At 42.4% G+C, this 20,088-nt stretch overlaps 1 protein-coding gene across 1 annotated transcript in view; it reads right to left on the bottom strand.

The window, feature by feature from the left end:
* Nucleotides 1-20,088, bottom strand: part of KY (kyphoscoliosis peptidase) — a gene marked incomplete at its 5' end in the record, with an annotated part of 88,674 nt that overhangs the window by 49,032 nt on the left and 19,554 nt on the right. Inside the window, 2 exons of the mRNA XM_033957768.1 lie at nucleotides 4,529-4,637; nucleotides 6,236-6,318. Coding sequence (XP_033813659.1) covers nucleotides 4,529-4,637; nucleotides 6,236-6,318 — 192 coding nt within the window. The remainder of the gene's footprint in view (nucleotides 1-4,528; nucleotides 4,638-6,235; nucleotides 6,319-20,088) is intronic.

The raw sequence follows: 20,088 nt of genomic DNA, 5'->3' as shown, positions 1-20,088 counted from the left end.
CACTATTCACTGGTCCAGGGAGAACACCTTTCTGGCACCAGTATTAGAGGCGGGCTACTTTTCCGTGACCCACCCTGTACTACTTATCATTTCTATAGTGCTGCTAGATGTACGCAGGGCTGTACGTTAAAACATTCAAGAGATAGTCCCTTCTCAGTAGAGCTTACAATCTAATCAAACAGACAAACAGAACAAATAGGGACTTAGGGAGTTTCTCACACATGGGTGCTTTACAAACGAGTGGGGGTTAGGAGTTAAAAGCAACCTCAAAAAAGTGAGCTTTTAGCCTGGATTTGAATACTGCTAGGGATGAAGCTTGACATACTGACTCAGGTAGTCTTTTCCAGGCGCATCAATTGGCAGTGGAGGAGAAAGGTACAGATAGGAGAGACTTGCACGATGAATGGCCTTCCTGGGGAGGAGTATAGGGAGAGATATGAGCAGAGAGAAATCGAGAAGCTGTAGAGTGAATGCACCTGTAGATCAATAAGAGGACTCTGAACTGTATGCAGTAATGGATTGGGAGCCAACGAAGTGACTTGAGGAGAGGGATAATATGAGCATAGCAACCCTGATGAAATATGTCATGCAGTAGAATTTTGAATGGATTGAAGGGAAAAGAAATGGTTGTGGAAGATCTGTGAGAAGCAAGTTCCAGTAGTCTAGGTGAGAGGTGATAAGATCCCCCTACAACTCTTATTTTAAATGCTAATCCCTCCAGGAGAAGGAAAATATCTAAGGTACCTGAATGTATACTACTTCAATAGCCTTCAGGCTTACAGATGTCATAAATATTTAGGTAGAGTAGGTACATGTCTATTTCTGGAGGGCTCACAGTTTAAAGGGGAAAAAAAAAGAGCTGAAATGGGAATTAAATCTGGGTCGCCTCTTCACTGACTACTAAGCTACTCCTCAGATGTGCTTTCTGCTTTGTTCAGAATGTCCATAATATATGATGCTATCATATAGCTTGGTATTCCTTTTAGTTTCACTTTCAGGGGAGAGGGACAGGGACAGCAATCACTGAGGGATTCATGAGGGGGTCATGCCTAAAGTGATTATATGTCCCGTTTTGAACGGGACTGTCCCGTTTTCAGATCCCCTGTCCCATTGTCCCCACACACAGCATCGGGACGCCGAAATGTCCCGTTTTTAGAGATGGCGTCCCAAAGCTGTGTGTGGGGACAACGGGACAGGCAATCGCAGAGAATGGGCTCTCTCCCTGCTTCCCCGCCCGCCGCTGAAACTATAGGAAAACAAAGTCCAGGCGCCAGCCCTCAAGCCTTCTCCCCGATGACGTCGGAGAGGAAGTTCTGGACCAGCCAATCGCTGACTGGCTGGCCCGGAACTCAGTGGCGTACCAAAAGTGGGGCGGGAGGGGTGGTCCAGCCCAGGTGCAAGAATGAGGTGGGTGTTCCCGGCCTTGGAGTCATGATCCGGGAACTTCCCCTTCTCACAGCTCTCCTGTCTGATATCCTTTTACCTTCCGTCAATCTGAAAACACTGATTAGCACGTGAAGGAATATTGTGGATTGATTTTATATTGTTTTTTATTGTATAATTTGTTTTATGATTTATGTATTTTGCATATAAATTTGTGAACCACCTAGGACTAAGGACAGCAAACACCAGTGAGATCTGATCGAACCATTCAGAGAAACTGTTTCATGGATCAAGCCTTAAAAATTACTGCAGTGAAAATGGCACTGTTTTTTTACCACCAGGTTTTTAGCTACAGCCTTTTACCACCCATGCCATACAAGGCTTTTCCATTACTCGTAAAGTCAGCACCCTAAACTGGTTACAAGCACCAACTTTCCTTTGTACTCTTACCAACCCCATCATATGCCACTGCAGGCCTTATCTCTAGGCTCCTTTATACTGCTCACTGTGAAGAACTGAATTTAGATGACTTGAGCCTGCATAATAAACAATCAATACCTGATTCCAGAGCTGCTACTATTCTCAAGCCAGGATTCCTGGCCAAATGGGAGTCATAGTAGAGTCAAAGTGCTTTTAGCCTAGCAGGGCTGAGTAACATGTTCATGTGCTGGAGGTGGTTCAGGAGACCCCAGCATTTCTGGACATGTGATGACCCCTCGAGAAACTGATACTTCTAGAGATTCTCATTTTTAAAGCTGCAGCTTCTTAGTAGATTAAAGCCAATACTGGAAAAGGATGACTTTGGATCCATAGTAACACAGTAAATGATGGCAGAAAAAGGCCCTCGCAGTCCATCCAATCTGCTCAACAAGGTGATCAGAGCCTCACCCACCACTCCGTGTAGGCCCAGGTCACCCATGTTTAAATGCTGGTTGTGAAGTCACCACCATGCCAACCATATATTAAGCCAAACATGATAGGGATGATACATAGTATATTGCTGACAGTATTCAATTTACTAATCAAGATGCCTTCCCTTCCTTCCTAAGTTGCACAGTTACCCCATTCACTGGAGTTGTCACAGTTCCCCCATTCACTGGAGTTCCCCCAGTGCACTGGAGTTGTCAAACTTTCATCTGTCCAGAGACTAAGATGGTTAAGGGGCTGGAGGAGTTGCCGTACAGCAAAAGATTAGAGAAACTGGGCCTCTTTTCCCTCAAACAGAGGAGATTGAGAGGGGACATGATCGAAACATTCAAGAAACTGAAGGGAATAGACTTAGTAGATAAGGACAGGTTGTTCACCCTCTCCAAGGTAGGAAGAACGAGAGGGCACTCTCTAAAATTGAAAGGGGATAGATTCCGTACAAACGTAAGGAAGTTCTTCTTCACCCAGAGACTGGTAGAAAACTGGAACACTCTTCTGGAGTCTGTCATAGGGTAAAACACCCTCCAGGGATTCAAGACAAAGTTAGACAAGTTCCTGCTGAACCAGAATGTACGCAGGTAGGGCTAGTCTCAGTTAGAGTGTTGGTCTTTGACCAGAAGGCCGCCACATGAGCGGACTGCTGGACACGATGGACCACGGGTCTGACCCAGCAGCAGTACCATGTTTTTGCCATGTGCAGGACACAGACCGTGCAAGTCTGTCCGGCGTCAGGCTCCATTCTCCCATGCTGGATTTGACCACTTTTCTTTGTCTCTCATCATGTGTGGGACACAGACCATACAAGTCTGCCTGGCATTGGACTCCGTTAGATCCATCCTATAGTCTTTAGTTTTATCTCAACTTGACTACTGCATTTCTCTATACCTAAAATTAACTCTCCCCCCCCTAAAGACCTCTTCAGATGGTATAGAACATTGCAGTATAGCTATTGACAGGGGGTCAAGCATCCTGTACATATTACACCAGTCCTAAATAACCGTAATCTGTAACCTGTACTTTATCAAATATGAATTCAAGTGTGGTTGATTATTCATAAACAACACACAGCCCCAGACTATCATGACTATTGTTTTAAAGATCTACAAGTTGATCAGGCATCTCCAGTTTGAGGGTACGTAATGTCTATTGATCCCAGCCATACATCAGATTCACTTTGCTGAAACAATACGTATTCAAATATAACAAACTGCATGATCATCACATTAGAATTCCATAAGCATACCATTACAGCTAACCCTACAGCAGGGGAGTTCAAATAAAAATGCTATGAAAAATGTACAAACACAAAGTAATTGTTTCTGCCATAAAAGAAAAGCTCCCCATCCTTTTGAGGACATATCCTGAAAACCTGAGATTTCTGATGGTGTTCTGCACTATTCGGTTTGATCAAGAAATAGCCACCATCCATTAATGTTCTACAGCCAAGTATAAAGAAATCTCATAATTAATACTAGTGAAGCCATGAGGAGAAATATGGTGGATCTTGGAAGATGTCAAATCATAAGAAGGTTGGCGAATTTAGATTTTCATTGTAAATTAAAGGTGGGAAACTAAGGGGTGAACTATCGGCATTAGAAGCACAATTATACATTTCAAGGTATTATATTCCACCATCACAAGTCACATTCGTTAATAACATTATACAACATCAGTCAGTTTGCTCATTGTTCATGTGAAAAGCCACACAAATCAAGATGATTGTACTACAATAGGACCCCTAACGAAGGCAAAAGATGCCAAATCACGGACCGTGTTAGGTCCAGTATATGTTTCTATCTTTATGATATATGCTGCCATTCATATGAGCAACACATTCTGTCTTGATGTTTTTATATTTGGATACTTGTTTTTAAATAAACTTTTCATTTATCAGTGGTTCCTGTGATATCCAGAGACCATTGTTCCAATTTGTTTTGTTTTAGACTTTCCCGTGTTTTTAGAATATAGGTCCCCCTTTTCTTGTTTTGTTAAAATTTTGCAATCTACAAATCTTTATTTTTATGGCATAAAATATTATGCTATCAACAATCTAAGGTGGGGGAGACACAATACTTAACAGGTTAATGACCTTTTGGGCTCAACTGGCCACTTGGCATAAATATAGGTAGACACTGTGAATTTAGGTGTTATACTATAAAATATTATAACCATGATGATCACTGGATACTGTTTGTTAAACATTCAGTCCATGTCTTACCAATGTGATGGCATATCCACATCCAGATAGCTCTGACTTTTTCTAAGTCTGTGTGGGCTTCTTTGAGTAGAACCTTTACCAAGTCATCAATACCACTCTTTACATCTACCTGTCAGGAAGAAGGATGTGTGTTTAGTAAGAGAGGATTCAGGAAACAAGTATGGTTGATTTCATGCATATTATTAAGAACCAGCTCCTCTGGAGAATATATGAACTAATTGAAACATCCTTAAAAGTGATTCTTTGATGTTGGAATAATGAATTTTTCCTATACCACCAGAGCTAATTGGAATTATTCTGGTTGTCTGGGCAATGCACAGTATAAGTGTGGAACCAGTTTCCTGTGCGTGTCACTTCTAGCTCTGACAGTCATACCCCCTCAATGTAAACTTCCTGTGTCAGAAGGTCATGACCTGTACAGCTAGTGGCAGGTTCAAGTTCAGTTTATTTGATGCATTGGTAAGGGGAAGGCCTGCCATTCTCTGGAGGCGGGCCTGCCGGCTGGAGGAAATAAGCATCCCTCCGGCCAGCCAACAAAAAATAGGCACTGTAGGATCTGGGTGGGACATGCCTTTGGGAGGTTTCTGGCAGGAGGAACTGGGTATCCCTCCTGCCAGGTGATGTCTCAGAGTAGGTAGGGGTGGGGGTTCCGGCAGGAAGGACTGGGCATGTCTCAGGGGGAAGGGAGGTTTCCACTAGGAGGGAATGAGCATTCTTCCTGCCATGGGATGTTTTCAGGGGTGGAGGCAGGAGGGACTAGGCATCCCTCCTGCCAGGGGATGTCTCGAGGTGTGGCAGCGGGAGGGATTGGGCATCCCTCCTGCAGGGAATGTATCAGGGTGGTGGCAGCAGGAGGAATTCAGCACTCCTCCTGCCACAGCATTCGGGGGTGGAGGGGGGGGCTTTGGGGATTCTATTTTAAATGTAGACCAGCTTTTCCTGGCCTACATTTCAGATGCCTGTCATGGCTCTAGGGAGATACCTAGGGCCGCAGAAGCTTGCCTAAGGCCACTTCTGGGCAAAACCATGTCAACGCCTAGCCTTGAGTGAGCTTAGGCAGCATTAAGCACCTCCCTACAATATAGGCTGCCTGCCTCAGGGTATTTATTCTTACGTGTGTCCTGATTGGATGGTTAGACATACCTACCGCCACCTACAATCGGGTCACCGTTTATAGAATTTGCCCCTAAGTATGTACCACTGAAGATTCTCTCCTACCAATGCCCCCTCTCTGGTTTCAAAGCACTAGTTGTTTATAAAAACTCCACCTCTCTTCCAGGCTCAGCCTACCAGTGCTGTTTCTCTTGTTTGCTCAGCCTACCACAAGGAGATGCCTCCTTTCCTCTTTCTCTGCATCTACATGTGCCACCCCTAGGCTCTCAAACCATTTTTCAGGTTCAGCCTATCAGTGCTGCCTCTTTTAGGGGCTCATGATCAGAACCAATTAGCCCTGGACTAGCACCAGCATTAATCTGCTCAGAAGGCTCAGAGGGCTTTAATGCAGGACACGTGTGCACCATAGATAGCCGCAAATTGTATTTAAATGTAGTCAAATGAATGTTAATGAGGTAATTTGCTATGCCCTCCCAATGCTCAGAGACGAGCACACAAACAAACCCTACTCTTACCACTGGAAACCTAATGCCAGCTCAGACTTGGCATTACACTAGAATTATAATTTAGCGTGACAGAGAAATCAAAGTGTACCTTTGAAGCATAGCCATCCAGTTTCTCCAGCTTCTTCAGGTCAACTGATAAGGATTTCAAATTAGTTCTATCCCATGGATAAGCTAAAATAAACACAAAAAAGTCACTTGCTGAGTTCTCATTTAGGATATTCATTATTATACCACTGTGTTAAAATAGCATGGATGTGATGTAGATATAAATCTTCTTGGCTGCTGACACCCATTGTGCACTTTCATTCAAATTAATTGGCTCTGCATCTTAGAATCCTTCTATATGAACTTTCTCAAGTCTCAGTGGCATCAATAAACACATAGTCTGCAAAGCAAAACTTTATCAATGCATCTTTTATAAATGGAACTCCCTGGAGGACTGCTTCGACCGGGAGACTCTTGTTACTATATCGGGCTCTCCTGTGTTTGTGGGATGAGCAAGGAGATATCTGCACACACATGAGTAAACGTGAAGTATGAAAGCTCTGATGGTATGAATGTAGCCTAGAGAAATGCTGTTCACTTGTTATTAATTTATTTTTAAAACAGTTTCTATTGAGGAATATTTTTTTTTATTATTTGTGGAATTTTTACACATACAAGCATCAGCTGATGTTAGGAGTAGAACATGTTGGCCATGGTAAAAATAAATAATTTGTTTTATTTTATTTATATTCCACATATCCTACAATTCTATGCAGACTCTATCTAATGTACCTGGGGCACTGGGGGATTAAGTGACTTGACTCTCCACCACCTTTGAAAAAATTCACCCTTCAAAGAGATTTGGTGCAGTGCAGATACAGAGCAGAAGGCCACACAGATAGTGGAAGGAGGACACAGGAAATGTGGAACTTGTTTGACTTGTGACTATACTCTAGAATTAGCTCAATTTTTTTTTTTTTTTGAACATCCGCTAACAAGAGAAAGGTTCTTTTTGGAATTTCAAACAACATGTAGTTTTGTGGTATACATAGTTTTGTGTCCATGCCCAAAGCTTTATGTGGGGCAAACGACCCATCAGTTTAGGACCCGCTTTGGAGAACACAAGAGTACCATTAACTGTGACAGGTTAAAGGAACCACTGGTGGAACACTGCAGACAGCAGAACCATAATCTCTCTTCTTTGAAATGTTGTATTGTTGACTACATTCCTGAATATATACATGACAGAAGTAGAACGTTATTAAAGCGAGAGCAAGAATGGATTTTTCGCCTTGGGTCAGAGGAACCCCATGGATTAAACGCAAGGATCGATTGGCACCTTTTCCTTTAGTTTTTCATCCGGTGAGTTGCTGGTATAAAATTAAAACAAAAATATAAATAAAGCCATAGAATGGTGTTTTAGTAAGTACTCCCAGCTTTAGGTTTATACTCCTGAATAGTTGGTGATTAGTGATATTTGAGCAACATATTGATTGTTTAGCCAGTTCTAAGTTTGGTAGCCTATTAAAGATGAGATATGGAGTAGTTCTGTGATTGGTTATGCAGTGTTGTCATCATGATGTCAAAAGCCCGAGGTAGCTATCTTTGCAAATGCCAATGAGCAAGGAGTTAAAGTGCCGGAGTAAGTACAAATGCTTTTTCCTAATTGTAAGGAGTTTTAGGATGTTTTAAGTTAAGTTTATGACTTTGTGTTTGCATTTCTGCTTTCTATTGACATGGATAACCTGGACATACAGATGATTCAACTGGACATACTGGCCTCACTTGTATATGCTGGTCACTACAGACCTATATTTTCCCATAGCCAGGCCCAGCCTGTACCTTGCTGTCTGTAAACACCTGCAGCCTTTGCAATGCTAACCCAGCTGACCTCTACTACAACGTTTTTGTCTCCATTCTCTGCTGGGAGGATATTTCTCCAAGGTTCTGCTGAACTGTTATCAGTGCTGTATGACTTCATATGCCAGGCACCCTGGAAAGCCATAAAACTTTTATAATGAGCAAGGATCCCTGCAGGACGATGTGGGTGTAGCAAGATGAGAGAACTTGGTACCAAAACATTTGCTCCCTGTCTCTGAACCAAGTTATGGGAACCAAGCAGCTGGATTGTTGAAAGGTCACCTTTGCCAACTTTCAGCATACAAGGACACTATCCCGAAGATGCACAGAATTGTAAAACCACTAATTAGCATCTACAAAGTGATAAAGTGATCTCAGCGCTGGAGAAAGAAAGTTCACCAAGAGTTCTCTGTTTCTGCAAGGCCCCCCTCTACTGGGGAGGGGGGGTGGAGGTGAGAGAGGCGTGGACTGAGAGGAGGAGTTAGGTATACATTATTTTATGTACCAATGGGGAATTACATAACCAGAATTTGGGGATGTACTTTTTGGAACAAAGGAAGAATTTCTCTGTATAAAAAACATGTGCATTCTAGGTAAAGCCAAAGAGATTCACTTACTTATGCTACGGGGATCTGCTAGCCCCCTGCTAAGCATATGGGTGCAAGTTCTTCTCTCCATTGCATATTCTGAACTGACAATACATTTTTCTGATATGTCTCTGCTGCTGTAATACTGTAAGTTTTTATACTAACAATAAACGAATATTGTCTGGTTTGGAAGATACAATGCCGTCTTGTAGTTATTCCAATGAGGTAAACAAAGCAGCCTTTACTTCACTATCTTTTAGTACAGCTTTGGATGCCCTGACGCAGCTTCTGGCTGGCCTTCGACGGCTTTGGTTGAGGAGATTTGCCTATAGCGGCAGTGTTAGGCCGTTTAATACAGAGCGACTGTGAGGGGAGAAGATTTGTTGAACGCGGAGTTACAATGTTACGAGATAAGTGGTAGAAATATTAGAACATTAAGGTTTCAACATTTCACATCAGCACACATCCGAAAGCAGTTTGAATACACTAGCAGGAAGCGATTTTATAGTCGCACCCTGACACAGCTGATATACTAGAAGTACTAGACGTTTGGTGCTCAACTTTGTGGAGTTTTGATTGCATTTCAATATTTAAAAAAAATAATTAAAAAACAAAAAATTATAAAAGAATTTGGAGGATTGGATGGAGGAGGTGGTTTTTCATACCGATGAGGTAGTTCTGATAGCTTGGTTGTATGCTAAATTGCAGCGGCAGGCATAAGTCTGAGGCTTTTTCCTCCTCCATTAATAAAATCCTCACAAATCTTCATTGATTTATGAATTTTTCAGTGTATACTTCTGCAATGATTTGTGAGACAATGATGGTTTAAGCAACTTCTTATATAGGAAGGGCTATATTGATTTTTTTCAAGGGTGGTTGATCCCTTGAGTTTGTGGATTTGGAGTTTTTCACTGGAATAAGTGACTTGTCCAGGGTCACAAGGATAGTGGTTTCTACCGTGACCCCGGGGGCTAAATGCTCCAACACGTCCATATATAGAGAGAATCGCAAGCAACTCAGTGTCCTAACGTGTCTACCTAACATCTAAAATGTAGGCGTTGCAAAAGCAGGTTTACTTTTGAGCATGAGTTGGATATTAGGTAGGCGTGAGTTAGGTGGATGCAACTTAAGCGTCACTTAGGCATGATGGAGGCATTCACATTTAGGTGAACAGGGCTTTATTTTTGGGGCCAAAGAGGTACTCCAGTTTGATATAAAGGTCAAAATATGTTTAATAATGCATTACTTAAACATAGCACATGAAGAAAATATATATATTGCATACTAAACCTTTTATTTGGGGGGGTAAAGAGGACTTCTATTTGATAATAATAGAAAAAGATGTTTAAAAATGCATTATTCAAGCAAAGCACATGAAATATATATACAGTATATATTGCATACTAATCTTCATTTCCAAAAGATTAAGAAAATAAAAAGAAATACCCTACTCACAATGGCTGTGGTTCAGAGCAAGTGGACATCATTGTGACATCATCAATATACACCTAGATGGCAGCATGTCACTAAAAAATAATAGGAATCCCTACTTAAAAGGAAGCACCTGTGGCTCTGTGGTTAAAGGCACTTCTTCTATCTTGTACAAGTCATGGGATCAAATCCACACAACCCCCTCCCCCCCAGTACCTTAACAGCTTTTTGGGGGGCCTCATAAGAGAGTATGGATTGTGGACTTTGCCATTTACATTTTCACTCTACTCTTTCAAGGGTCCAGAGGGAAACTTTGTGAAAAACTGCAAGAGGACCTTGTGAGACTGAAACTGGGCATCAAAATATTGCTATAGGGCTATTGGGTAAGATTTGCCTCTTTGCAGATGATACCAAAATTTACAATAGAGTAGACACCCAGGATGGTGTGAATAACATGGAGAAAGACCTGGCAAAGCTTGAAGAATGGTCTTAAATTTGGCAGCTAAAATTTAATGCTAAGATATGCAAGGTCATGCATTTGGGCTGCAAAAACCCAAGGGAACGGTACAGTTTAGGGGGTGAAGAACTTAAGTGCACGACAGAAGAGCAGGACTTTGGTGTGATTGTATGTGCTGATCTTAAGGTGACCAAACAGGTTGAAAAGGTGACGGTGAAAGCTAGAAAGATACTAGGTTACATAGGGAGAGGTATGGCCAGTAGGAAAAATGAGGTACTGATGCCCCTGTATAAGACTCTGGTGAGTCCTTATTTACAATATTGTAAATAATTCTGGAGACTGCACCTTCAAAAAGATATAAAAAGGAATGAGTAGTTCCAGAGGAAGGCTATTAAAATGGTGCGTGGTCTTTGTCATAAGGCGTATGGGGACAGACTTAAAGATCTCAATCTATATACTTTGGAGGAAAGGCTGGAGAGGAGAGATGTGATAGAGACATTTAAATACCTATGTGGTGTAAATGCACATGAATTGAGTCTCTTTCATTTGAAAGGAAGCTCTGGAATGAGAGGGCATAGGAAGAAGTTAACAGGTGCTAGGCTCAGGAGTATTCTAAGGAAATACTTTTTTACAGAAAGGGTGGTAGATGTGTGGAACAGTCTCCCAGCAGAGGTGGCGAGATAGAGACTGCGTCTGATTTCAAGAAAGCCTGGGATAGTAACTTGGGATCTCTTAGAAAGTGGAAGAGATAATGGTTACTGTGGATGGGCAGACTGGCTGGGCCATTTGGCCTTTATCTACCATCATGTTTCTATGTTTAAAATGTCAGATGACATTTAATATGAACAAGTGCAAACTGATGCATGTAGGAAAGAGGAACCTGAACTATACCTACGTAATGCAGCATTCTACATTAGGAGTCACTGCCTAACAAAAGGATCTAGGTGTTATCGTTGAGGCTACTTAGGAACCCATGCTCCAATGTGTAGCGGTGGTTAAAGAAGCAAATCGAATGTTAGGAATTATCCGGAACAGAATGGAAAACAGAGATGAAATGTTATAATGCCCTTGTATCACTCTATGGTATGGCTGTTCCTCGATTACTGTGTGCCATTCTGGTTTCTGTATCTCAAAATATTTGTAGCAGAATTAGAAAAGGGCAACAAAAATGATAAAAGGGATGGGATGATTTCCCTCTGAGGAAAGGCTAAAGTGACTAGGGCTCTTTGGCTTGGAGAAGAGACAGCATCAGGGGTGATATGATAGAGGTCTATAAAATACTGAGTGAAGTGGAAAGGGTAGATGTGAATTGCTTGCTCACTCTTTCCAAAAATACTAGGACTAGGGGGCATGCGATGAAGCTACTAAGTAATAGATTTAAAACAAACCAGAGAAATATTTCTTCACTCAGTGTACAATTAAACGCTGGAATTCATTGCCAGAGAATGTGGTAAAAATTAGCTTAGCAGGGTTTAAAAAAGGTTTGGATAATTTCCTAAAGAGAAGACCATAGGTCATTAATGAGATGGCCTGGGGAAGCAGCATAAAATCTGTTTTACTACTTGGGATCTAGCTAGGTACTTGAGACCTGGGTTGGCCACTGTTGGAAACAAGATGCTGTGCTTGATGGACCTTTGTTCGGTCCAAGTATGGCAATTCTTATGTCCTTATGCTTCAGCCCAGGAAGCAAGACACATTGACCACCATTAATGCAGTGAATATTCAAAAAAGGAAGAGATACCACCAAAGTGTAAAATCCAAAAAAGAATCTTAACACACAGTAATAATTCCACTTTTTTGTTTTTTGGATTTCACCATTAAAGCAGTGAAACTGAAGACAATTTTCCTAAGGGCACCAACTAATTCCATTTTTCCAGAATAGTATGATCCAGTCCTTGTTTTACCCTGCTATATGCAGGGAGCTGTAGTTTATTGTTTATTTAAAGCTTCTATACTGCTAACTAATGACTATGAAGTTAATTCAGAGTGATTTACATGAGCAGCTTTGATGGAAATATGAACATTAACTTCAGTAATGATGGTACAATATATGAACTATAGTCAAATAGTAACACAACACTGCTGGAGTTATGATAAAATAGCTTAGTAATGGTGTTACATACAAAATTAGATTGCTGAGATGTCCATGTATAAATCATTTATCTAGTCTATGCTTTGATTGACTCAACAATAAAGAATACTATAATCCTATATCTCTTCATTATACTTATTTATATAATTATCCTCTATAAATATAAATATTAAAACTTTTAGTTGCCATTTAAATGTATTATAATTGAAACTTCCTTTGTATATCCTGCTTCATCTTATTATGAATGACCTGTGAAGTAGTGAGCTAATTCCATCATATTAATTACCCCTCCTGGATGATTTTTATATTACAGTAGTCTGCAAAAAGGAAGTTCTTTATTTCTTTCTTGAACTTTTTGGTATCTTTTTCTAGTTTTAATTCCTTTGGTAGAGAATTCCATTACATTGGAGCCACCACGGAGAACATTATTTTCCTGACACTTTTGTATTTGATGTCTTTGAAAGATGGTATTTCCAACAAGTATTCTTGACTCGAGCGAAGTGTGCGTGCTGTAGTATAGGTGTTTAGACTGGTTGCTAAGTAATGCAGTTCTGAAAGATGAACAATTTTGTGTCAACAACATGATCTTGAATTTCACTCTACTTTCAATAGGGAGCCAGTGTAATTCTTTCAGAATCGGAGTGACACTTGTATGTTTCAATTTTCCCAGCAGAAATCTTGCTGCTGCATTCTGTACTATCTCTATCTGTTTGATCATGTACTATCTCTATCTGTTTGATCATGTACTTTTTCTATGTTTCTATGTTAGGAACGCCTCACAGGATTGCATTGCAGTAGTCCAAAATAGAGAGTACCAGGGATATTACTACATTGCCCATTGCTTGATTATTCAGATATGGTTTTAGCCCTCTGACCCAGTAGAGTTTGCCATAGTGTAGAGTTCACAATGCGTTGAATTTGGATCAACATGTCTAAGTTTGGGTTCAGTATGAAAAAGGATTGAAAGATTTGTTTTTATGCCTGATTCATTTTATGTATATGCTATATGTGTAGAATATACTAATCTATTTGTAATCGTGGAAGTGGGTCAATAAATATAAATAAATAAATAAATAGAAATACTCCACTTACAAGCTAAAAACACTAACACAACGGAAGAAAAAGGCCTCAGGTATTATTAAGGCAGAGCCGAAGCTCAAACCATCTCCACCCACATCATTGGCCAAAAAAACTTCCGAAGTGAATGTGCTTCTGCCACTACTCTAGCAGGACTAAGATTATTAGCAGCTTTTTAAAATATGTAGGTATCAGTGATACAAAGCAATAGCCAACATTTCACGGTATCAAACCATTTCTTCAGGGCTTTATCCACTTTCACTACCCCACATATTTTGCGATGCTTGCTTTCTTATTCTTATTCTTACAAAAGATCTCTCATTAGGTATTTTGGACATGGGTGGGCCAGGTTTCACTCTTCTCAGAAGTTTCTTTACTTAGATTTCTGTGATTGGTTCAAATTCTTCCATTGAGTCTCCTGTTTCCCTCATATGTATGTCTATTGATATGTTTGTTGCTAATTATTCCGTTGTCAGACTGGATTTTCTTAATTTTCTCTGTGGAAAAGATTGCTGAAATCTTTACTAGTTAGGTTGCATTTGATGATAGTTGCTTTCTGGGGAGTTTTTCCCAGTAAACCATATACTACTTGGCATAGAGGGGCATAATCAAAACATATCTCTGTCTGATTTGGGCATATGGCACTAGATGCCCAAAGTCAGCAGTGGGAAAATATCCATTTTCAAAAAATACATCAACAATATTTTTTTTTTTTTTTTCAAAAATTGTCTATCTGGACATCTAGGCTATTGTTTGTCCAGATTGCCAGGACATCTATGTTTATATCACATTTTTGACCAAAATTTTGTCCTAGTCCCAAATGCCCAGAACAAGACCATTTAGACATGGGAAGGGCCATGTCACCCAGACATGACAACAGAGCAGTGGTGCACCTTAGAGGGCACTGCTGTGAACTTCACAAAAAGGGTGCCAGATCCAGAACTTCCTTATAGGTTATGGTGAGCTCCTCAAAATACCCCCAAAGCCCACTATACCCACCTGTTTATAACCCCAATAACCCTTATGGTTGCAGGTGGCACCTATATAGCAGTAGAGTGGGGTTTGGGGGGGAGGTTGACGTGTTCCACCATAAATGTAGTGGTTAGAGTGGCTTATGGGCCTGGGTCCTCCTCTCTATGATTCACTAGCCCACCTCCTAGGCTATTTAAGACACCTGTGGCTTTCCAATACTAGGTGCTGATGTTCTGGAGACATGTAAGTACTTTTTTATTTTGATCTTTATAGGGGTGTGAGGGGGTCAGTGAATACTGGGGGAGTGTGTGTGGGTCTTTATTTTTTGTCTCTGCAGTGGTTATCTGGTCACTTTGGATAGCTTTTAGGCACTTATACCTGTTTTTACATTGTCTAACTCACAACGTTTAAGTTTCATCCAGGATGTCTAACAAAACATTCGATTATCGCTTTAGGACGACTAAGTCTAGGTCGGCCCCCATCCTGCCCACATACTGCCCTAACCACTCCTCCAGATATGCCCCTTTCAGCTCTAGGTGCACAGGAACATTCAGAAGCATAAAAAGTACCGCAACATGTCCAGAAAGTCTGTTTGATTATCGGCACTTGGATGACCTGCCTTTTAGGTCATCCAATCGCCAACTTGGGCAGGATTTTAGACGTGTTTAATTTTGATTATGAGCCCCATAGTGTTTTGGTGGAGCTCCTTGGTTTCAATGACCTTGTTAGAAAGGAATTCTCTCTTTTCCTCTCTTATCTTTTTGATGTAAATTCTGTTGACTCTAATCCAGGTTTTCCTAACTTCCTCGTCTGATTTTTCTACATTTTCTTTTTAGTTCAAGAAAATTTTATTTTTTCTACATTTTCTGATGTCCCTATTTATATTCCTTCTTAAAAAACAATACTATAAGTCCTTAATAGCAATGGGAAACAAGGGTTGACTTAGCCTGTATTGAGAATCTGACGCCAGTTGGCAATCCTATTCCTGCCACCCATTGGGATTGGTTAGCATTTCTGAGCAGGGCCGGATTAAAGGATAGGCCCAGTAGGTACGTGCCTAAGTAGGACCCAAAATGGTCAGGGGGGCCTGTTGAAGGAGACCACTCAAAATTTTTTTCACACAGTAAGGGGCTCCCACCCATCATCAATCAGCAACATCGGTCCCCCCCCCCCCCATCGACGGAAACAGGTCCAGTGACTGCTCTCTCTCTCTCTCTCTCTCTCTCTCTCTCTCCCGCCGCTGCCAAAGCCTTTAAACAAATTTAACACACGCTGCGAGGCTCTAACAGTGTGCGTGCGCTGCCAGATTCCCTCCTCCTTCTCCATCAACGAAATGGGAAGGTACGTCAAGAGGGGAGAGGAAGGAGGAGGGAAGCCGTCAGCAGCATGCACACTGTTAGAGCCCCGTGGCATGTGTTAAATTTGTTTACAGGCTTCAGCAGCGGCGGGAAAGAAAGAGAAAGCAGTAAATGAGTCGAAGTCGCAGGCCTGGGGAGATGAAGATGCTAGATGGAAGGATAGTCGGGAAGAACAAGAAATACGGTATGTTGGAGCAGGGGATGAGAAGGAGGGAGAGAAGGGGAAATGTTGGACAAGGGTGAGAGGGGGGCTGGATCATAGGGTGACAGGGGGAGAGAACAGCAGGAAGGAGAGCGGAAGCAATCTTGGATCCTGAGGGAGAGAGGAGAGAGAGGTTGTGAGATGATTGATTATGGATGAGATATAGGAGGACAGAGAGATGAGATCGAAGATAGTGAATGAAAAAGGACAGGGAAATATCTGACCATGAGAGATGGAGAGGAAATGCTGGGCTACAAGAATGGAGGGAGGGAATATGCTGGAAGTTGTCGAAATCATGGGAAATACCAAGGGACGGAGGTTGCAAGGAGATGAATGAGAGGAAGATAGCCTCTAGCCCCTCACCTCCTTACCGCTATCGCTGCTGCTGCTGCTGCTGCTTTCCCACATGTGCCTGATGCTGACGATACAAGTTCTCCCCACTTCCATCATCTGCCCCCAACTCTCTCTCCCTCCACCCCAGGCAATTCACTGAGGGGGGCAGGATAACTTGATGGAATTGCCTGGGGTAGAGAGAGAGAGAGAAGGGGCAGATGATGGAAGTAGGAGAAGAGAGAAAGATAAGGGGCAAATGATGGAAGTGGGAAGAAGAGAGAGAGAGAAGGGGGCAGATGATGGAAGTGGGGAGAACTTGTGCCATCAGCTTCAGGCGCATATGGGAAAGCAACAGTGGTGAGAAGGTGAGGGGCCCTCACCTTCTCACCACTGCTGCTGCTTTCCCATATGCTGGATATGGGGCATATGCTGGATGGGGGAAATAAGATAGAGTTAGTGAGATAGTGGAGGAGTGAAGGAAAGGGGTTGCAAGCTGTGAGTAGACACAATGAAAAAGGGAAACTGTGGACTGAATAGCAAGAAAGAATTTAATTTAGATGGAGGCAGAAAATAGAGAAGGAAGACCAGAGAAGAAAAGGGAAGAGAGAGGAGGGTTGCCAAAAAACAGGGAAGGAGACAGAGATATCAGACCTGAGTGGAGGAAATGAGAAGAGAGAGATGCTAAAACCCACAGGGGGGAGAGAAGGATAGATGGCAGGAGAGAGATGCCAAACCATGAGGGGAACAGAGGGAAAATGATGGATGCAGACCAAGGGTGGGGGGAGCAGGAGGAGAGATGGCAAAGGGAGGTAGATATTTTTTGGAAGGGGCAGATGAAAGGAAATGAATGACAAGAAGATGAGGAAAGCAGAAACCATATGACAAAGGTAGGAAAAAAATTATTTTTTTTTGCTTTAGGATAAAGTAGTATTGTAGCTGTGTTAATAAATGTTTAGAAGTAGAAATGGTGATCCTTTTATTGGACTAATTTTAATACATTTTTTACTAACTTTCAGAGACCAAATTCTCCTTCCTCAGGTCAGGACAGGATACTGTAGCAGCAGTATACTTTACTGATCTAAGGAAAGAGGGTTTGACCTCTTTATATTTTATTCAGTATTGGGGAATATACACCACTGTTTCTTCACCCCCTAAACTGTACCGTTCCTTCAGTTTGTAACACAAGTCAGCATGCTGAATACTCTGCACTGCTCCGATGGTCACAGAATTCCTATGATCGTCAGAACAGCGCAGAACATTCAGCCCGCCAGCCAGCGCTAAAAATCTCTTCCGTGCTTTTGTAAAAAGGGAGGGTGGGGTTTAGTTTGTGATTACTTATTCCATACTGGGTGAGGGTGGTTCTGTTCCTGTGTGCATGAAAGACATGTTTTTTTCTGTTAGCACTGACCAGCCTTGTTTGGCGAAATGCATCAGGCATGGTTCCTGGGAGCACCTTGAACAAACCTGATTTGAATCTCCTTATTACATAGAAATAGACGGCAGATAAGGGCCACGGCCCATCTAGTCTGCCCACCCCAATAACCCTCCCTACCTATCTCTGTGAATAGATCCCACATGTCTATCCCATTTGGCTTTAAAATCAGGAACGCCGCTGGCCTCAATGACCTGAAGTAGAAGACTATTCCAGCGATCAACCACCCTTTCAGTGAAGAACTTCCTAGTGTCACCGTGCAGTTTCCCGCCCCTGATTTTCCACGGATGCCCCCTTGTTGCCGAGGGACCCTTGAAAAAGAAGATATCTTCTTCCACCTCGATGCGGCCCGTGAGATACTTGAATGTCTCGATCATGTCTCCCCTCTCTCTACGTTCCTCGAGTGAGTAGAGCTGTAACTTCCCTAGCCGCTCCTCGTAAGGGAGATCCTTGAGTCCCGAGACCATCCGGGTGGCCATTCTCTGGACCGATTCTAGTCTCAGCACATCCTTACGGTAATGCGGCCTCCAGAATTGCACACAGTACTCCAGGTGTGGTCTCACCATGGATCTATACAATGGCATAATGACTTCAGGTTTAAGGCTGACGAAACTCCTGCGTATGCAACCTATGATTTGCCTTGCTTTGGAAGAAGCTTGCTCCACTTGATTTGCAGTCTTCATGTCTTCACTGACTATCACCCCTAAGTCTCGTTCTGCTTCAGTTCTGTTAGGATCTCGCCATTAAGGGTGTAAGTCTTGCATGGATTTTGGCTGCCCAGGTGCATGCCTTTGCATTTTGGGGCATTGAAACTGAGTTGCCAGGACCTAGACCAGCGCTCCAGTAGAAGTAGATCGTGCATCATGTTGTCTGGCATTGAATTTTTGTCTGTTGTGCTTTTGCTCACTACATTGCTTAGTTTGGCGTCATCGGCGAATAATGTTATTTTACCTCGCAGCCCTTCTGCCAAGTCTCTTATATAGATGTTGAACAGGATCGGGCCCAGGACGGAGCCCTGCAGCACTCCACTTATCACCTCCGACATTTCGGAGGGGGTGCCGTTCACCACTACCCTCTGAAGCCTACCTCCAAGCCAGTTCCCAATCCATTTGGTCAATGTGTCACCCAATCCTATAGAACTCATCTTGCTCAGCAACCTGCAGTGTGGTATGCTATCGAATGCTTTGCTGAAGTCCAAGTAAACGATGTCCAGGGACTCTCCAACATCCAGCTTCCTCGTCACCCAGTCAAAGAAGCTGATCAGGTTGGATTGGCAGGATCTCCCCTTAGTAAATCCATGTTGACGGGGATCCCGTAGATTCTCCTCGTTCATGATCGTATCCAATTGGCGTTTGATTAGAGTTTCCATTAGTTTGCTCACTATTGATGTGAGACTCACTGGTCTGTAGTATGCTGTCTCCATCTTGGAGCCTTTCTTGTGGAGTGGAATGACGTTAGCCGTCTTCCAGTCCATCGGGACGTTACCTGTACTAAGGGAGAAATTGAAGAGCGTGGATAACGGTTCCATCAAGAAATCACACAACTCCCTGAGCACGCCGGGGTGTAGATTGTCAGGCCCCATTGCCTTGTTAACTTTGATTTTTGACAGCTCGCAGTAGACGCTGCTGGATGTAAACTCGAAATTACTAAACGGGTCAATTGATTCAACCCTTGTCTGTAGCTGAGGGCCGAGTCCCGGCGCCTCGCGAGTGAAGACTGAGCAGAAGTATTCATTTAACAGTTGGGCTTTTCCCGAGTCCGTTTCTACGTAGTCTCCGTCTGGTTTTCTGAGATGTACTATCCCGCCTGAGTTCTTATTTCTGTCACTGATATACCTGAAGAAAGATTTATCTCCTTTCTGGATGTTCTTTGCTAGAGACTCCTCCATGTGGAATTTGGCTTCCCTAACTGCTGTTTTGACTGCTTTTGATTTGGCCAGATATTCTACTCTAGAGTCCTGTTTCCCTAATTGTTTGTAAGAGATGAATGCTTTTTTCTTCTCCTTGATGAGGTCCGAGATCTCCACAGAGAACCACTGTGGCTTGTTGTTCCTACTCCGTTTACTTACTGATTTAACATAGCGGTTTGTTGCTTCCTGTATGGTGGCTTTCAAAGTCGACCACATTTCTTCCACGTTGTCGGTTTCTGCTTGGCT

Source organism: Geotrypetes seraphini, chromosome 9, assembly GCF_902459505.1.
Source record: "Geotrypetes seraphini chromosome 9, aGeoSer1.1, whole genome shotgun sequence".
In the NCBI taxonomy this organism is placed as follows: Eukaryota; Metazoa; Chordata; class Amphibia; order Gymnophiona; family Dermophiidae; genus Geotrypetes; species Geotrypetes seraphini.
Note: the sequence above shows the minus strand (reverse complement) of the source record. Positions and strands in the feature narration are given on the sequence as shown.